Genomic DNA, 19107 nt, shown 5'->3' with positions numbered 1-19107 from the left:
CCTATACATGGATCAAGAGGTGGTGTACCGACGGAGCAAAAGAATACTATGTGGTTTAAAAGTTAGCAAAACATGGTCAGGATTGTATCCTCTTGAATAACTTACTCTGTATGCTGCGCAAATCATCAGAGAAGCTGGATTATATGACGAAGAATGCAGCTTCAAGATTGGAGGAAGACTTTTTAACAACTTGAGGTTTGCAGATGACACAACCTTACTTGCTGGAAGTTTGGAGGACTTGAAGCACCTGCTAATGAGAATTAAAGATTGCAGCCTTCCATATGGATTACAGTTTAGTGTAAAGAAAACTAAAATCCTCAAATGGGCCAATAGGTAACATCAGTTATAATTGTCAAAGATTTCAATATGCTTGGATCCACAATCAGTGCTCATGGAGGCAGCAGTCAAGAGATCAAAGGATTCCTTTCATTAGGTACTTCTGCACAAGGCCTCTTCAAAGTCTTGAAAAGCAAAGGTGTTACTTTGAGGACTAAAGGATGCCTGACCCAAGCCATGGTGTTTTCCATTGCTTTGTATGCATGCGAAAGTTAGACATTGAATGAGGAAGACCAAAGAATTGATGCATTTGGACTATGATGTTGGCAAAGGATAGAATAAACAAATCTGTCTTGGAAGAAGTACAGCTGGAGTGCTGCTTAGAAACAAGGATGGCGAGACTTAGGCATACGTTCTTTGGCCATACTGTCAGGAGAGACTACTCCTTGGAGAAGGACATCATGCTTTGTAAAGTGAGGGGGCAGCAGAAAATCCCCTCTACGATGGATTGACACAGTGGGTGCAATAATGGGTTCAAACAATGATTTTGAGGCTAGTGCAGGAGTAGGCAATGTTTCATTTTGGTGTACAAAGGGTCACTATGAGCCAGAACTGACTTGAGGGCTTCAGAAACATTCATTTTAGCTCTTATAAAATACCTTTTTTGAAATTCCCACAGTAAAGAATAACTTCTGATCTCTACTTCTAACCCTTAATCTCTTTTTTAATCTCATTAAAATAATTAATTTTCAATTCTTGGTTTCACTGAATCACAAATTCTATTTTAAGGATATCTTGACACTTAATATTTGTTGAAATAATATAATTGCTCTTTATGAAAATTATTTTATGTAGACTTGAATTATATACATATTTTTACTTATTTAAATAAAATGGATGTGCGAGTAGAAAGCAAATCTTAAAGTTAAATAATTATAAAGTTGAAACAAAAGCTGATATAACTAGATCACAGAGGAAGGAATTAATTCAGTGAACTTTTGTACTGCAGTCTTTAAGAACAATTAACACCTGTTGAGAAATCTTGTTCTTAGCTTAAGTTTGTAGTAGTAGTCAAATTGATGGTATTAATTCTTAAAACAATTTTGTATATATTAGTAGAATAGGATCAGTGAGTTAGTATATTGATGTTAGGGGACGGTGTTCTTGCCTTTGCTAAGGGAGATGCAAATATGGAATGAGGCAGGTGAGAAAGAACTCAGTGGCATTGGGTGTTAAATGTAGCTAAGGAATATAAAATCATGATTTTATAAAACTGTCTTTCCTGGATCTGTTCATTGAATGGGCCCGGAAGCAAGTAAATTATTTACTGGCCCCAAGTAAATTATTTTGACATTTGAAAATCAAGTCATAATTTATCATATTCACAGAATAAAGGAGAAAAATGTGATTATATCAACATACACATCTAAGGATGCTAGATAATCTTTTTTTTATGTTGTCAAAGATTTTTCTAACTATTATTGATGTGTACTTCATTATATAGTTTCCAGGATTTTTAATTTTGTTGGGAGTGCATAAAATATATATTACCATTAAAATGTTATTTCTTTTTTTTCTCTTTGGAAAAAAAAAAAATCTTTCTCAAAGCTGGAAGCTCCTTGACATCTTTTGGAGCAGAAACCTCAAACAGTGGTACCTTAGCCCAAAGCAGTGCAGTGGGTTCTTCCTTTACACAGGATACAAGATCTCTCAAGTCACAGTTATCTCAAGGTAGCCTTTTGTTCTTCAAATATTTCCTTTCAAACTGCTATTGTGGGCTTGTTTGTTTGTTTGTTACCCTGATTGGAAGAGCCTTTACAGCTTCTAAATCACTTGTATGATTTTTGTATTTGGTTCTATTTAAATTTTTCTCCCAGTTGCCCTATTGTTAATAACTATATGATTGAATTACTTCATTTAGACTGTTGTACAATTCTACATGAGACTAATGGTGATCATTCTCTAATTTTGACAATTTTTATTATGTAATCTGAATGCTCATATATATTACTAAGTCAGTCCCAGATTTTACACTGAAGATTTACTATCCTTGATGAATAGGAACTGTCAGTTGAAAAAATTCATTATGTATGCTGTTGCATCTTCCCAAGCTGTGTGGATTACGACATATCTGTAACAGTGGGTCTCGGTAGAGACCACCTACTACAGCGCCTGAAGTGCTTCTTAAATATTAAATATAAAAATTTAACATGATACTGGTATAATTTTTATTCAGTGAAGAAAGGCTGTCTATCCCAGTAAATGATGTTAAGATGATCGGCTGATCATTTGGGGAAAATAACTAGATTGCTTTCGTCATGCTATGCACTAGATTTAAAAGTTAATTTCAATTATGGGTTTATTAGATGAGAAGGAAAGATTTCTAGAAATCTGTCAGAGAAGGAGAAATCCTCATTTTAAATTTTATCAACTAGAATTTCTCAAAAGTACAACATCTCTAATTTTCTATCACTTGTGATAGAGATGTAAAAATAGCTTTTAGGAGTGTGTTTCTATTATGCTGAAATCGTTTCTTGGTTTTTTTCCTAATAATATTCCCAGTTATCACCTGTATTTCCCTACTGGATGTGGGTTCTCCCATCCTTTACAGTTTTAGTACTTAGGAATCACAGCATCTTTTCTCAAAGAAAAACCTTGGTGAAGTAAATTTTAGTACCTTAAAAAAATAAATAAAGACACTTATTTTACAACTATGAGTATGTCTAAAATGTTTTCTCAGAGCCCAAAATTGTATATGTAAAGTACCACAACTTTTCATTCTAATCAACGGAAAATTGCATTGTTTTTATTAGTGGCAGAGCTCAAGCATTGGGCTAGAAATAGTAAATTATAATAAATTTATTATTGCACAGTTTGAATAACTGGAAATTTAGTCAGTATTAGTACTAAACCACCCTCCAGCGACTGAGTACATGATTACTAATACAGTGTCAGCACTCACCAGTTCACCAGGTGTTGGAACTTTCTGCAAGCATGGACAAGCTAACAGTAACATTTGCAGCCGATCTGGGAATACTTCTACATAAAATGAGAAACCATTTTAAGGAAACATTATATTTTGGTGCAGTGTCTGAAAATGGGAACACCTTGAGCAGAGGTTTATTGCAAGCATAGGAGTAACCGACATGAGAGCATTTTCCTTTGTGCAGTGGCCAAGTTTCAACCTCATAAAAGGAAAAAAGGGGGCTTTTTAATTGCTAATTAATTTATATTAAGCAAAAACTTGCCAAGAAATCTTTCACATTTGTTTAATGAAAGTAATGAAGATACTACCTATATGCACAAAGATCACACGTTAGTCATCTTTAGGAAATTCTAAGTCAAAGTCTCTGTCAATAATGGCCAAAGTGTCACCATAATCTTGTGGTTGTGGTTATTAGAGAAAACCTGTATCTAATCTGCCTACAACATGATTTTTGTATAAGATTTCTTAGAGAATCTCATACCCAGAACTAGTGTGTCTCCCTTTTTAAGTTAGCCTATATTGTGGCAATTATTGAAAACTTGAGTAAAGCTTATTTCACATACATAAAATTTGGGGTTTTGTTGTTGTTTTTAATGTCTCTATGACAGTAACCCTGTGGGCAGCCTGCCAGCATCCTGGTGGATACCCAGTTGTAAATGCTGGTCTAATAAGTGACTGGCTTCAAATTTGAGTGAAGGATTTGAATTGGTAGACATAAAACTCTAGGCATAAATTTCTTGTAGGGTCAAGATTATTTTGAAATCCCCAAAGGATAGGGGTAGTCTCTTATCTTTTGGTTACATTCTAGGTCGTTCAAGCCCTCAGTTAGACCCTTTGAGAAAAAGCCCAACCATGGAACAAGCAGTACAGACCGCCTCAGCCCACTTACCTACTCCAGCATCTGTTGGGAGAAGGAGCCCAGTATCAACCAGGTCTTTGCCATCTACCAGCCAAAAAGCAATAGAGAATCAAGAACACAGGCGAGGTAGAGTTTTAGTTATTTGCTATTCTTTAATTGACTCATCAACATTTTCCATTTACCTTATATTCATTGAAAATATTTACTTTATGTGAATGGTCATAGAAAGCTTACGTTGAATTTAACGGAATGTTCAGTCTTTCCAGTTTGACTCAACATGGTGTAGGTGGGGTGTAAGATTTTGGGGGCATGCACGGGTTTTGTTTTGGAGGGTTTTCCCCTTTTCTGTCCTTACAGAAGGAATTCATTTGTCACTTTGCATGTCTTTATAGTTGAAGCACACAAAGTTTCAAGGCCTGAACAAGAGCAACTTAGAAATGATAGCAAGAGACAAGTAGGTAAGTTTCTTAGATCTAAACGCCACGTCCTATGCTGCTTTCTTATGAGGATACATTTTAAATGTGTGGTACATAAATACAAAGAAAAATGAAAGAATTGGTGACTATAAAGGAGAATACTTCAAGGGAGTTCCTTTTGGTGATAGAACTGTTATGTTCTTAATAAAGGTAGTAGTTACATGAATCTGTTCCTGTGGTAAAATATCATAGAAATATACACACAAGCATACAAAACAATGAGTGCATGCAAAACTGTTGAAATCAGAGTATATTCTGTAGTGTCATTAATGATACCTACGTCAGATTCTGGGTTTGGGTAATATATAGTATAGTAAGATGTTACCTCTGGAGAGGAACCTGGTTAAAGAACACAGCTATTTTTAAAATTTTCAACTTCTATGTCTATGATTTTTTGCAAAATAAAATGTATAAGCAGAGCTTCAAAAATTAATGGAAAAGCAGGAATGAAAGCTAATGGAATTTTCCTACAACTTTTTAAACCTCCTCTTATATGTCAGTGTATGTGAAAAAGTACTGCGATAGGGTTCCAGTTTATGCAAGTATGGGTTTATTAAAGACAAAACCTGTATACACATAAGCATATTTCTGCAGTTAGTGGATGACTCACTAATGTACTTTCTTAGTCTCGTTAGAGTGCCCAAAGAGTGGCTTCCGAAGGGATTTGCTGAGTCAGTTAAATTCAAGGCAAAGAAGATGGCACAGAAGGTTATGGCGACTGTTGTTTGGGATACCAAAGTGAGAGTAATTTTGATCGAATTTTCTGGAAGGACACAGGATAATCACAGGGGCTTGTTACAGAGAAATGTTAAGAAAGCAGAAAGCTGCATTGGTGAGGAAAAGGCCAGGAACATTGTGCTAAGGAGTTGGGTTGTTTCCTGTCACAGCACTCCGTGGGCTCATTCTACGAGGATAACAATGTTGTGAAAATTTTGTTGGGGTGGGGGATTTTTTTTGTTGGGAAACCTTACTCCATCCACCTTACAGCCCTGATCTTGTCCCTTCTGACATTATATTGTTCTCAAAATTCAAAGAACATTTTAAAGGAAAATCTACGCTCATAGAACATAAATTTATTTAGTGCAGAAATCTCCAAGTGTATTTAATTTTACTATGTTGACGTGTGTGTGTGTGTATGTGTGTGTGTGTAAAAACATGTATAAATACGTATACAAATTTTGTATTCTATTTTCAGTTTATATAGTGAAAAGTAAAGCTTAATTATTTCCTTTATATGAAGTATATAAATATAATTATGTTTATAGTATTTTAAAAGCGTTTCTGTTGATCACTTGATATGAAGACCATAATCATAACTTCTGTCTAGCTATTTTATATTGAATATATTTTGTGTATATTTTTGATTGCTATAGTTCCAGGTACTCCTGCTCCAAGGAGAGGGCGCGGGGGCCATCGAGGTGGCAGGGGAAGATTTAGTATCCGGCGAGATGGTCCAATGAAATTTGAAAAAGATTTTGACTTTGAAAGCGCAAATGCACAATTTAACAAGGAGGAAATTGACAGAGAATTTCACAATAAACTTAAGTTAAAAGGTAAATTTTAGATTTTCTACTCAAAAAATATTTTTGTCCAGTGAGTTGGTTTTATTTTTTCTAAATAAGTGTTTGTTTGTTTTTAAGTATAAGCCTTGACTGTTATGATGTGTGCTTGTTTTCCATCAGAAGATAAACTTGAGAAGCAGGAAAAACCTTTAAATGGTGAAGATAAAGGAGACTCAGGAGTTGATACCCAAACCAGTGAAGGAAATGCTGATGAAGAAGATCCACTTGGACCCAATTGCTACTATGACAAAACTAAATCCTTCTTTGATAATATTTCTTGCGATGATAATAGGTATAGTTTTTTAACCTATTTTTAAGACTGTGTTTGTTTTTAATACTTTTACTGGGGCCTCATACATCTCTTATCACAATCCATACATTCCTCCAATGTGTCAAACACATTTGCACATATGCCGTCATCATCATTTTCAAAACATTCTCTTCCCACTTGAGCCTCTGATATCCGCCCCCCATTTCTTCCTCCTCCCTCCCCTGTCCACCCTCCCTTACAAACCCTTGATAAGTTATAGATTATTTTTTCCATATCTTACATGGTCCTCTGTCGCCCCTCACTCACTTTCCCGTTATTCTTCCCCCGGGGAGGGGGTTCTAAGTTGATCCTTGTAATCAGTTCCGCTTATCTCCCCCCACCCTCCCCTAATCCTCCTGGTATCTCTACTCTCCTTGTTGGCCCTGAGGGATTTATCTATCCTGGGTTCCCTGGGTTGCTGGCTCTTATCTGTAGCAGTGTGCATGTTCTGGTCTAAGCCAATTTGTAAAGTAGAATTGAGGTCATGATAGTGGGGTGTAGGAAGCCCCAAAGAACTAGAGTAAAGTTTAATGGGGTGGGCAGCATGGTGTGGAGACTCAATGCCCATCTGTAGACAATTGGACATCCCCTCACATAGGGGTCACAAGGAAGAGATGAACCAGTTAGGGTGCAGTATAGCACCGATGAAACACCCAAGTCTATTTTTGGTATTCCCCGGGGGTTTCATCAATCTGTTCCCCCTACTTTTAAAGCTCTTATGATGTTGAGTCAGTAAATGATTTCTTCTAAATTTACAAGGTTTAATGACTGCTTAAAATTACCTAAGGACCACAATTAACTTTCAAATGTTTTCTTTTGCTAAAAGAAAATAATACATCTTAAATTCTAAATATTTTGCCTTGAAAAGAAGTAATAACTTTATACTTTGGTTTCAGGGTACAAATACTTGGCCTGCCTGTACTTTGGCGCCACTTGGTGGCAGTGGTCTAGTTTAAACATGGATGGAAAGCAGGAATTTGATTCTTAGTCCCATAATTGTCTGGCTCCTGGAGGATGGAAGCAGCAATTCAGACACATGCTGGTTAATGAATATGAGATCCAGAAATTGGACTAGGGACATTGAGAGTTACAAACACTCCATTTCTTAGCTTCCTAGGATAGTGTCCTTCTGTTGGCATTTCCCTCATCTTTTTTTCCCCTCCATGTAATTAGAATCATCAGATACTTTTCCTTTTGTACCTGACTGCTTTCACGCAACGTGTTTTTTATGTTGTTCAGTGCCTTAAGATGTATCAGAATATGTTCCTCTCATGGCTGAACAATCTTCCGTTTATCCATATACAGCTTCCTGCTGGCCCATTCTTCTGTTGCTAGAGTTGTTTCCTCCTTAACTATTGTAAGCAAGGCTGCAGGAACATTTTTGCACAAGTATCTCTTTGAAGCCCTGCCTTCAACTCTCTTAGGTATATACCCAGGAAGAATTGATGGGTATTCTGTTTAACTTTTTTTCTTTTTCTTTGTAATTGTGGTAAACTTATTTATAACAAGTCACCTGCCTTTTCAGCACTTCATTTGTACGATTCAGTGACACAGTTTCATCATTTTCTTTGCCATTATCGATTCCAGAATTATTTCATCACCCATAACAGCTCAGTTTCCCCTAAGCCAGTGGTTCTCAACCTTCCTTATGCCGTGACCCTTTAGTACAGTTCCTCATGTTGTGGTGACCCCCAACCATAAAATTAATTTCTTTGCTACTTGTAATTGTAATTTTGCTACTTGTATGAATCAGGCGACCCCTCTGAAAGCATCATTTGACCCCCAAAGGGGTCACGATCCACAGGTTGAGAACCGCTGCTTGAGTTCTTCTCCCCTACCCTCCCAGTCATCCCTTGAAACCACTAATCAACTTTGGTTCTCTGTCCACCTGTCTATTTTGGATATTTTACTTACGTGGAATCATACAATATAGAACTGTTTAAACTTGCCAACTTTCAGCTATTATGAGTAGTGTTGCAAGGAACATTGATGTGTCTATTTCCATTTCTGCTTTCAAGTTCTAGGAAGTGAAATTGCTGGGTCATGTAAATCTGTTCAACATTTTGAGACATCACCAACTTTTCCATAATGCCTGTGTCACTCTCTCCCCACGATGTCTGAGGGTGAAATGTCTCCACATCCTCAACACTACTTTCCATTTTCCTAATAATGACCATCCTAATGGGCTCAAAGTGGTATCTTATTGTCATTTTGATTAGCATTTCCCTAAGTTGACATTGAACATCTTTAATATGCTTTTTGGCCATTGATATATCTTTTTTGGAGAAATGTCCATTCATATGCTTTGCCCGTTTTTTGAATTGGATTGTTTGTCATTTCATTGTTAAATTGGGGTTCTGGGGGACGGACAACAGAAAAGTGGGTGAAGGGAGATGTTGGACAGTGTAAGATAGGACAAAATAATAGTAATTTATTAATTATCAAGGGTTCATGAGGGAGAAGGGCAGTGAGGAGGGAGGGGGAACATGAGCTGATACCATGGGCTCAAGTAGAAAGCAAATGTTTTGAGAATGATGATGGCAACAAATGTACAAATGTGCTTGACACAATGGGTGGATGTGTGGATTGTGATAAGCGTATGTGCCCTCAGTAAAATGATTTTTTTTAATTGTTGGGGTTCTTTGGAGATTGCTGTGGGTAGTATTGACCTCTTAACACTATTATGCCATTCAATCCATGAACAGGGAATAACTTTCCATTTATTTAGATCCTCGTGACTCTCTTTCAACAGTATTTTAGAGTTTGAATTGTATAAGTCTTACACCTCCCTGATGGAATTTATTGCTAAGTATTTAAGAGTTCTTACTTTTGCTGAAGACTGTGCTTTTGAAGATCCTTTGTTCTTCTAATAGAGAACGGAGACCAACATGGGCTGAAGAAAGAAAATTAAATGCCGAAACATTTGGAATCCCACTCCGTCCAAACCGGGGCCGTGGGGGCTACCGAGGCAGAGGGGGCCTTGGCTTTCGCGGTGGCAGAGGGCGTGGTGGTGGCAGAGGGACCTTCGCCGCCCCACGAGGGTACCGTGGTGGATTCAGAGGAGGACGTGGGGGCAGGGAATTTGCAGATTTTGAGTACAGGGTAAGTATATTCTTTGGGGATTGGCATAATGTTTATTGTTTAATGTTTGTACTCTTTACCTACTTTAAATGGTTTGGGGGTTATTTTAGGAAATGTTAATAGCTTTTACTTGGACTTTTCAATGTAAAATACACCCATTTGAGATGTTTTTTTTTAATTTTAAGGAACAGTAAGTTCTTGCTTAATGAGTGCTCTTCTCTGTCTTTTTCCACTTTAACACCTAAGTAGAAGGAGATATTCCCAGATTGGAAGGCAAGCCTTTACGTTTACCGGCAGCTAACATTTGCCATAGTCCTGAGTTGGCAGCCATTAGTCTAGTGTGTTTCACATTAACACATTGAAACCTCCCACCAATTCTCTGAAAAGTTCCCTCTTTTTGTCTCTATTGACAAAGGAGAAAATAAGCTTAGAAGTAGCAAGTGACTTGTTCAGGGTCACCACACCACTGAGTAAGGTCTTGAACCTTGCAACAGGTAGGTTCCTTAGATAGTGCTTTAATTTAGTTTTGTAAAAAAGCTCTCATCATTTTCTCTGGTTCCCTTGTTTTGCCACAATCTTGAAGTTTGTTTATTTAAAGGAACCTATAAAATAAGCCAGTATTGCTGTTCTAATTTGTTGATTTTTATTGGTGACGAGCAGAGGGTATGTGAATCTAGGAAGTATCAAAATGCCCTGTCTTTCAGGGATAGCTGGGGCAGTGAGAAATGGAAAGACCTGCTGGCAAGCATGATTGGCTGGTTTTGAAAACGAGCCATTGTTGCGATCTCCCTGCAAGGGTCATTTTATTAGTAGCTTTTGGACCTGGTCTGTTAGTGTTGATCTCTCTTGTGTATCATGTCATCACTGCTAGGACTGCTGAAAATTCTACTTATAAGTCAGACTCTCCAGCCTCATTAAAGGACTTCTAAATAGCAAAAATATCATTCTAAGTGGTGGGCGACAGGAGCCCTAGTAGTTGGGCTGCTAACTACAAGGTCTTCACTTCCAAACCACCAGCCACCCTGCAGGCCAAAGGCAGGGCTTTCAACTCCAGTTAAAAGTTGTAGTCTTGGAAATTCATAAGGGCAGTTCTACCCTGCCTTATAGGGTAGCTATGAGTTGGTATTGGTATCTACTGGATGGCAATGACAATGAGTCAGACTGTAAAAGAACAATAGAATGCTCTTCTTACTGTTAAGCTTCTAGAGCAGTGGTTCTCAACCTGTGGGAGCAACCCCTTTGGGGGTCAGATGACCCTTTCACAGGGGTCGCCCGATTCATAACAGTAGCAAAATGACAGTTCTGAAGTAGCAGCGAAAATAATTTTATGGTTGGGGGTCACCACAACATGAGGAACCTGTATTAAAGGGTTGCGGCATTAAGAAGGTTGAGAACAACTGTTCTAGAGGTTATTATCAGTGACCTCTTGCTTGTAATATTCAGTAACCTTTCCATAAATATTTACCCTAAACTCTCCTGCAGTTTTTGACCCTGATGACCACCCACTCACATTGTGCGTGCATCCATGTGTTTCTGCCAAGTGCACTAGAGTCTTCATCTGTGGCGGACATCTCCACAGCCTAGTGGGAGCAAACCAGCCGAAAGACACCACTTTTCCTTACAGTTTTGCCTAAGGCTTACTCTGTATTCGTGGGCTTGTGCTCCTTCTTACATGGATTTCTCCCTTTTCTGACCTCTTATGATAGCTGCTGTCTTTTGTGCTGTTCTGTATTCCCAGTTAGATGGGAACCACTTAACATTGCTGTTAATTAGGTGCCATCAGGTCAGTTCTGATTCACAGTGATTTTATACACAATAAAACACGAAGCTGCCCGCTCCTGTGCCATCCTCATAATTGTTGCTGTGTATCAGCACCTTGTTTCAGCCGCTGTTAATCCATCCCCTTGAGGAAAGGGCCTTTCTCTTTTTGACTAAACCTCTTCCTTACCCAGCATTCTATGTCCTGTGTGGACTGGTCCCTCCTGAAAACATGTGCAAACTAATGTTTTGCTATCCACAGTTTTAAGGAGATTTCTGGATGTACTTCTTCCAAGACAGATTTATTGCTTCTTCAGGCAGTAGTCACACTGTAAAACTCAAATGCATCAATTCTTTGGTTTTCCTAATCATTGTCCACTTTTCATAAGTGACATCTTTGCTCTCAACACTTCAAAGAAAGAGCTCTTTTGCAGGAGATTTGCCCAATGCTGTAATTTATTTGATCTGCTGGCTGCTGCTTCCACAAGTGCTGATTATGGACCCAAGTAAAATTATTTCTCTTGGTCCAGTTGTGATGATGATTTATTTATTTAGAGCTATAATCTAGGCTGTGATCTTTTATCTTCAATAAATGTTTCAAGTTCTCTTTGCTTTCAGCAAGCAAGATTGGAAAAGAGTCTTTCCAATCCCCATGCTGTGTTCTTGGCTTATGCAGCATACAAATTGAATAATGATTGTGATAGGATACAACCTTGACACACACCTGATTTTAAACCATACAGTATTCCTATGTTCTGTTCCAGTAAATGCCTATTGGTCTGTGTACAGGTTCTCCATGAGTTCAAGTACATGTTGTGGAATTCCCATTCTTTTTGTGGTGTTTTCCATAATTTTTTTCTTATTACGCACATAGTCAAATGTCTTTGCATAATCAGTAAAACAAAATATCTTTCTAGGATTCTCTGCCTTCAGCCAAGATCCATCTGGCATCAGCACTGATTCCTCTCATTCCACGTCCTCTTCTGAAGCTGACTTGAATTTCTGGCAGTTAGTTCCCTCTCAATGTACTGCTGTAACTGTTTAATAATTCTCTTCAAAAAAAACTTTATTTTTGTTCAATATTAATGCTATTGTTAAATAATAAGGATCTCTTGATTGGCCACATAGTATCTTCCTAATTTTTGGACATAGGTCAGGGAGCTCTTTCTTTCAGTGTTGCATCCATTTGTTGAAACGTCTCGATTGATATTCTGTCAGTTTTAGGTCATATGCTACCTCCTGAAATGGTTGAACATCTTCTTTTCATGCTTCCTGCATCATTCAATATTTTGCCTGTAGAATCTTTCAGTATTACAATGAGCAGCTTCAATTTTTAAAAACAATTTTTTTACTTTTTTTTTTTTTTTTAGCTTAGGAAATACCAAGTATGTTCCGAACCTTTTGGTTTTCTAGTTCTAGCTCTTCGCGGATTTCATTTTAATACTTTGTCTTCTCGAGCCACTCTTTGCGATCTACTGTCCAGCTACTTAATCTTTAGTTATAATTTACCTACTCTTCATTCAAAAGCACATTTCAGTGTATGTTCTGGCATCCATTTCGGTCTTTCAATTCTTCATCTTTGATGTCACCCCACAAGTTACCTGATCTTTGTTCATTAATAATCACTATGTTTTTTATTCTTTAGAATCTATTCTAAATTAAGATGATGTGTACTCAAGGTCCTACTCTTGTGGGCTTGTTTTCATATCCTTCAGTTTCATTTTGAACTTGCATATAAGCTCTTGATACAGTGGTCTGTTTCATAGGGCATAGTTGTCTATGCCCTGGTTCTGATAAATGACTGAGCATATCCATCATCTTTTCCCATAGATAAAGTAGATTTTATTCTTGTATATGCCATCTACTAAGGTCCTCATGTGTTGTCCCTTATTGTTATTTTACAATGAATATACTGTTGATCTTGCAAAAACCAGTCACAATTAATTGAATTATGGATTATTATAATAGCTGTAAGAGCTCCCAGTAAAATGTTTGCTTTTTTAAAATCAGTCATGAAATCTCCAGGGTCTTTTTTTTAAATCATTTTATTGAGGGCTCTTACAGCTCTTATCACAATCCATACATATATCCATTGTGTCAAGCACATTTGTACATACACTGCCATCATTATTTTCAAAACATTTTCTTTCTACTTGAGCCCTTGGTATCAGCTCTTCATTTTTTCCCCACCCTCCCTCCCTCATGAACCCTTGATACTTTATAAAACATTATTATTTTTTCATATCCCACCCTGACCAATGTCTCCCTTCACCCACTTTTCTGTTGTTCTGCTCCCTGGGAAGGGGTTATATATAGATCATTGTGATCGGTTCCTCCTTTCTCCCCCTACATTCCCCTTATCCTCTTGGTATCGCTACTCTCATTATTGGCCCTGAGGGTTTATCTGTTCTGGATTCCCTATGTTTCCAGCTCTGATCTGTACCAGTGTACATGCTCTGATCTAGCCAGATTTGTAAGGTAGAATTGGGGTCATGATAGTGGGTGGGGGTAGGAAGCATTAAAGAACTGTAAGAATGTTGTATGTTTCATCAGTGCTATACTACACCCTGGCTGGCTCATCCCTACCTTTTGACCCTTCTGTGAGGGGATGTTCAGTAGTCTACAGACGGGTTTGGGGGCTCCACTCTGCCCCACCTTGTTCGCATTGATAATGATTTTTTGTTCTGAGTCTTTGATGCCTGATACCTGATGCCATCAACATCTCATGATCACACAGGCTGGTGTGCTTCTTCCATATGGACTTCTCAACTAGATGGTCCTGTTTTATCTTCAAGTCTTTAAGATGCTGTATCTTTTGATAGCCGGGCACCATCAGCTTTCTTCACCACATTTGCTTATGCACCTATTTGTCTTCAGCAATCCTGTCAGGAAGGTGAGCATAATAGAATACCAGGTTATTAGAACAAAGTGTTCTTGCATTGAGGGCATACTTGAGTCGAGACCCAATGTCCATCTGCTGATTTTTTTCACTATCATTTTATATTTAAATATATTTACATATGTACATGCCTGTATTTAGACCTCTATAAATGTTCTTCACATCCTAGTTCTTTCCTCTATTTCCTTTTACTTTTCTCTAGTCCCACTATCATATTCAGCCGTCATTCAGGTTTCAGTAATTCTTCTCAGCTACTCTGCCCTTGATCAAGCCCTACCAGGCATCCTACACCCTCCTCATCACTGATTTGGATCACTTGTTGTTCCCTTGTCCCTGGGTTTGTTGGCACCCCACCTTCCTTTCCCCTGCTCCAGGGTCATTTTTATGCTGTATTTTCCAGCTGCTGATCTTTGTTTACAACTTTTACATTCCAACCACTATCAATGGAAAATTACTAGGCTGATCATTTGTTTTATCAATTTCAAACTAGAGTAGTTGGTAAGCATCTTTACTTTCCCTTCCTTTGGCATTAGTGATTGATGACTAAATTTGAATAATGACCCTTTCAATCATGAGTATGGTGTCATTCCTCTTCAGCTTGTCATTCTCAGCATAGCAGACCTGTTGATTATCTAGTTCCGAATTCCCAGTACCAGTCCATTTCAGCTCACTAATGCATAGCATATTGATTTTTACTTATTCCATTTATTTTTTACCACTTGTAGTGTTTCTCTTTCCATCTTTGTACATCACAGTTAGTGGTGGATGGTGGACTTTCCAGTTGTTTCTTCTCGTTTTGGGTCATGCCACTAAAGGAAATGTAGGTCCCTAAAGCTTTGCTCCTTCATTTCATTAAGGTTGACTTCATGAAGCAGATTAAGATTTTCACTTTTTTTTCTCTCTAGAAGTAGATAACTCCAAGCCTTCATGTGCTCACTTAGCTTTGTTCTTTTGTGCTATGTTGGCATGCATCATTACAGTTTTAGAATACGGATTAATGCACTTGCCTAATAAAAGCATGAATGAAAGCCAGGATCTTGGGTTTTTAGAGCATATTAAAGAAATTAACCAAACTAGAATCTCGCACCCACTCCTCTAATAGATTATTCAGAACCTAAGGACCTTGAGCCATTAACTCTTTATCTAAATACAAACTAATAAAGCCAGAATTAGAATCCTATTTTGAACTTTTAGATTAGTATTCCATAAGGATGATAATGTTAGCAGTGAACTTTTGATAAGTTTAGTCTCTTGGTGCTTTTTCACTCATGTCGGGGGTGGGGAGGGCGACAATGAAGTAGAGATAATAGAGTATAGCCAGCTCCTTTTTATTTGTTGCTGTTAAGGGAGGTAAGCCTCATGGTGGGGGAGACAACCTTTTGAGTATTGTTCTTTAGAGAGAATTCAGAGATGAGATGCCAAAAATGACTCAGCATGATTTTCTCCTTCTCCCTCTTTTATTTTCTGCTCACTTGTTCTCTCTTTCTTTTCCCTCCCTCCTTCTCCTTCCTTTCTTCTTCTTTCTCTCACTGCTTTTCTCTTTCCATCCCTCCCTCTTCCTCCTCTCTCTGTGTCTTCTCTCTTGACTCATTCCATTCAACTTCCATACTGACTGGTCTCTCTCTACCCTGCCTGTTTTTTTCCCTTTCCCTCATTTTCTTCTTCCCTCCATCCCTCCCTCTTCTCTCTCTCTCTCTCTCTTTCTTTTTTTACCTTTCAGAAAACCACAGCTTTTGGACCCTAAAAGGTCTGGATCGATGATACTGCTTTCTGAAAGGTAAAAATAAATAACTTGTGGGGTGTGGAAGCTGACTTTTGTTTGGGGAAGAGGAGGGCTGCAGGGGGGACAGTGGGCAGTTATGTCAGTTTACACCATGCAAAATGTATTCCAATCTAATACTACTGTGTATACAACACCAAACCATTTACAAATTAAATCTTCAGCCCAGGAAATGTATAATTTAAAGTTCTTTTTCAGTGAGTTTCTAAATCATTGCTTTCTACTGGCAAGTTTTAGAGAGAAATGTTATTTTATTTTCCAGGTGTTTTATTGTGTAGTAAAGACATCAATTGATATTTGGGGATATTATGATGCTCCTTCCAATATTAAGTTATATTTAGTGAGTTTAACTTATTAGGAGAGCAACCAAAAGACTGGGGCACACCTACCTGTGTCTTGGGGAGACACTTGTTGCCAAGCCTAGGCCCCCCACTTCACGTTGTAACCTCTGCAACAGTAGAATGCTGTTAATAAACCCTGAGATACTGCTGTGTCTGGCAGTTATGAAAAGTACGCAGGAAGTCAGTGAAACTTAGGTGTCGGTGAAAGTAAAAGGGTGAGTCTAAAGTTCATTGAAATGATACTTAGGCAAAATCGTAATATTTACTAGTAAATCGATAATTTTTGTTTTATTTTTAGAAAGACAACAAAGTTGCTGCATAGTCTACAAACAAGTCTTTGAAACTAGGGGAATTTCTAGCTCTTTGTGGTCCTGACCGTGGGTTTCAGTCTTTTGACGAAGATGTGAATGAAGACATGCATTTGCTGTATATTTGTCACCAGCACTGGGTTTGGTTTGGCTTGGTTTTTCTGCTTAATTTGAAAGTTAAGAGTGAAACGTGTGAGAGTTAGAACTCAGCGGGGCAGCCTTGTTTTACTGGGTCTCACGCATTTTCTGCCTTTGATAGGTGCGATCTTACCACTTTTCTATCACTCTTTTTAGTTGAAAATGTCTTGAGTTTTTCTTCTCAGGCAGGCTTTTGCCTTACACAGGTTCCAGCTTTTGCCATTTTTACTGAATAATGCGGTTGCTTTGGGGGAGGGAGAAGAAGCTCATCTTTAAAAATGAACATTAAATATATTTGGAATAGCAGATTAAGTGATTTTTTATGTACAATTAAACTAAAGCAGTAATTCAGTAGAACTTATAAGTATTTTTTATTACTGAGAGGATTTTTCTTATCACAAAATTGTATCTGGCAATTCTTGCAAGTTGCCTGCGAATCGGCCGTGATACTGTGTTTTGAGAAGGTGTGTATGTGTCTGTCTCTCTCTTTTTTTTTTGAAATCTTGTAATATCCCTTTTGAAATAGCTCAATTAATTAGGGTGCTGGATGGTAGAGAATTCTGTCAGTCAACTATGTACACACAGTAAATCCTGTTTCTTAGGCAAAGGTGACTTTTTTATATAGTTGTAAAATTCCATTGTATCCATTGCCAAAGAAACATTAAGAACTTTGTATAGCTGTATAAAAAACAACTAATTTTTTAAAGAATAAACATTTTAAAGTCAGCAAGCATACTGTGTCCTTGCAGAAGTTGATGTGTTGAGAATTGTGAATGAGCCTTTTTTTTTAAATCATTTTATTGGGGGCTCGTACAACATTTATTATAAAATGAGCCCCTTTTTTTTTTACCCTTAGCTTTAGCTGGGTTTAAGGTTATTTTATTTTATTTAACATAAATGAAGATTTGATCCATTCTCCCTTTATCTAAAAAGGATAGATTTTTGTGGCCATTTTAAGAACTACATCGTGTAGCAAATGGCATATTAACAGGATTTGTCCAAATCAGATATTTTCTGTATACAAATGTAAATAATCATAGATAAGAATATACTTAGCTGTATTTTCAGATAAATGAACTCTTTTTCCACCCCCCTTCCACCCTGCCCCATTGGGGGCTTTGTTTGGGAAAGAGTTGTTTGTTTTTTGTTTTAAGAAAATAAAACTAGGTAATTAATTAACTTGTTCTCCCTGGTATGCCTGGAGTTGAACACATTGTTGTGGTCCCTTCACTAATTTCATTCAATTTCAAGATTTGAACTGTTAGAAATTCTTAATCTGTTAACCTGTAAGACTTTAGAATACTGACTGGTCCAGAGGCTTGTGACCTCAAATAACTCCATACAGCGTTCATTACAAGTAAATCTTTTTTATATTTAAGCTATAGTAGGTTGAGGGGGATATCTGGCCACTTTTGTGTTTTTATTAATGCCGTGGAATAAAGGGATCCAAAGAATTAAGTATTTTTATCTATTTTAACTTTCGTTAATTTGCTCCTTCAAATACTCAATAGTGATAAAGATATGAGAAACTGCACCAAAGGAGAATTGGGATTATTTAAAGATGATATTTTTAATTTTCTTTCTATTGTATAAGAAAATGATACGTAATTTGGTTCCATTATTAACATCAGTATTTGGCAGCCATAATTTTAATAGTATTGTGTAGTACTGTTTGATTTCATGTTTACAACAAAACTTTTTGGAGGACCCATAAATCACAATACTGAACCCGTTTCTGAGGTACCTATTCTGACACCAGAGCAAGCAATATGGCAATACCTGTATAAGCTGTTTGAGCAGTCGTAGGCCAGTTTCAAGAAGGAAAACTGTAAATAGCTTAAATACCAATTCTACATGCTCCAAAAGTATGAGTTCACCCATTTTCCCAATCCCTGTAGGTCGCTCACGGGAGTGTTTAGTGTCCCAATAATAATTACAGTATGGTATCCCTGCAGTGCATCTGCACGTTATTAAAGCAAAGTTTTTATTCTAGGGCAGAATAAAACTGTTCAATGAAAAATGTTCGTCAAAATTCTTTCTCTATAAATATTTTTCTCTTTACCTTCTGGAGTCGAGATCCATTGCGTAGGCCAAGCTCAACTCCTCTGAGCCAGGTAGTCTGCCCTGTGTAGGTAGGCAGGCAAGTGTAAGAGAGGAACGATTGGTGATTCTCAAACAGTAGGCGATTTCTCCCTCTCCACCCCGGACTTCACATGGCTGCAGTGCCACACAGTGATATGAAAGGTTCCTCAAAGAGTTGATGAGAAATTTTCATTATCTTTCCATTCTATTTTTCCATAAGCTTAAAGTATAAAAGGGCCTTAATTCCTGTT

The 19107-nt window shown here is 37.5% G+C and overlaps 1 protein-coding gene across 4 annotated transcripts in view; it reads left to right on the top strand.

The window, feature by feature from the left end:
- Positions 1-17500, top strand: part of LSM14A (LSM14A mRNA processing body assembly factor) — a 36448-nt gene extending 18948 nt beyond the window's left edge. The window contains exons 4-11 of one of the 4 annotated variants that reach the window (XM_045292841.1): positions 1885-2007; positions 4071-4247; positions 4514-4579; positions 5971-6150; positions 6280-6451; positions 9343-9571; positions 15928-15984; positions 16627-17500. In XM_045292841.1, the coding sequence (XP_045148776.1) occupies positions 1885-2007; positions 4071-4247; positions 4514-4579; positions 5971-6150; positions 6280-6451; positions 9343-9571; positions 15928-15951 (971 nt within the window). In that variant the 3' untranslated portion in view covers positions 15952-15984; positions 16627-17500. The remainder of the gene's footprint in view (positions 1-1884; positions 2008-4070; positions 4248-4513; positions 4580-5970; positions 6151-6279; positions 6452-9342; positions 9572-15927; positions 15985-16626) is intronic. The other 3 variants (XM_045292842.1, XM_004715828.2, XM_045292843.1) reach the window with 3 other exon arrangements.
- Positions 17501-19107: the final 1607 nt, after the last annotated feature.

The sequence above is a fragment of the Echinops telfairi genome, unplaced genomic scaffold (assembly GCF_000313985.2).
Source record: "Echinops telfairi isolate 266 unplaced genomic scaffold, ASM31398v2 ScPeMD7_655;HRSCAF=1070, whole genome shotgun sequence".
NCBI lineage: Eukaryota > Metazoa > Chordata > Mammalia > Afrosoricida > Tenrecidae > Echinops > Echinops telfairi.
Note: the sequence above shows the minus strand (reverse complement) of the source record. Positions and strands in the feature narration are given on the sequence as shown.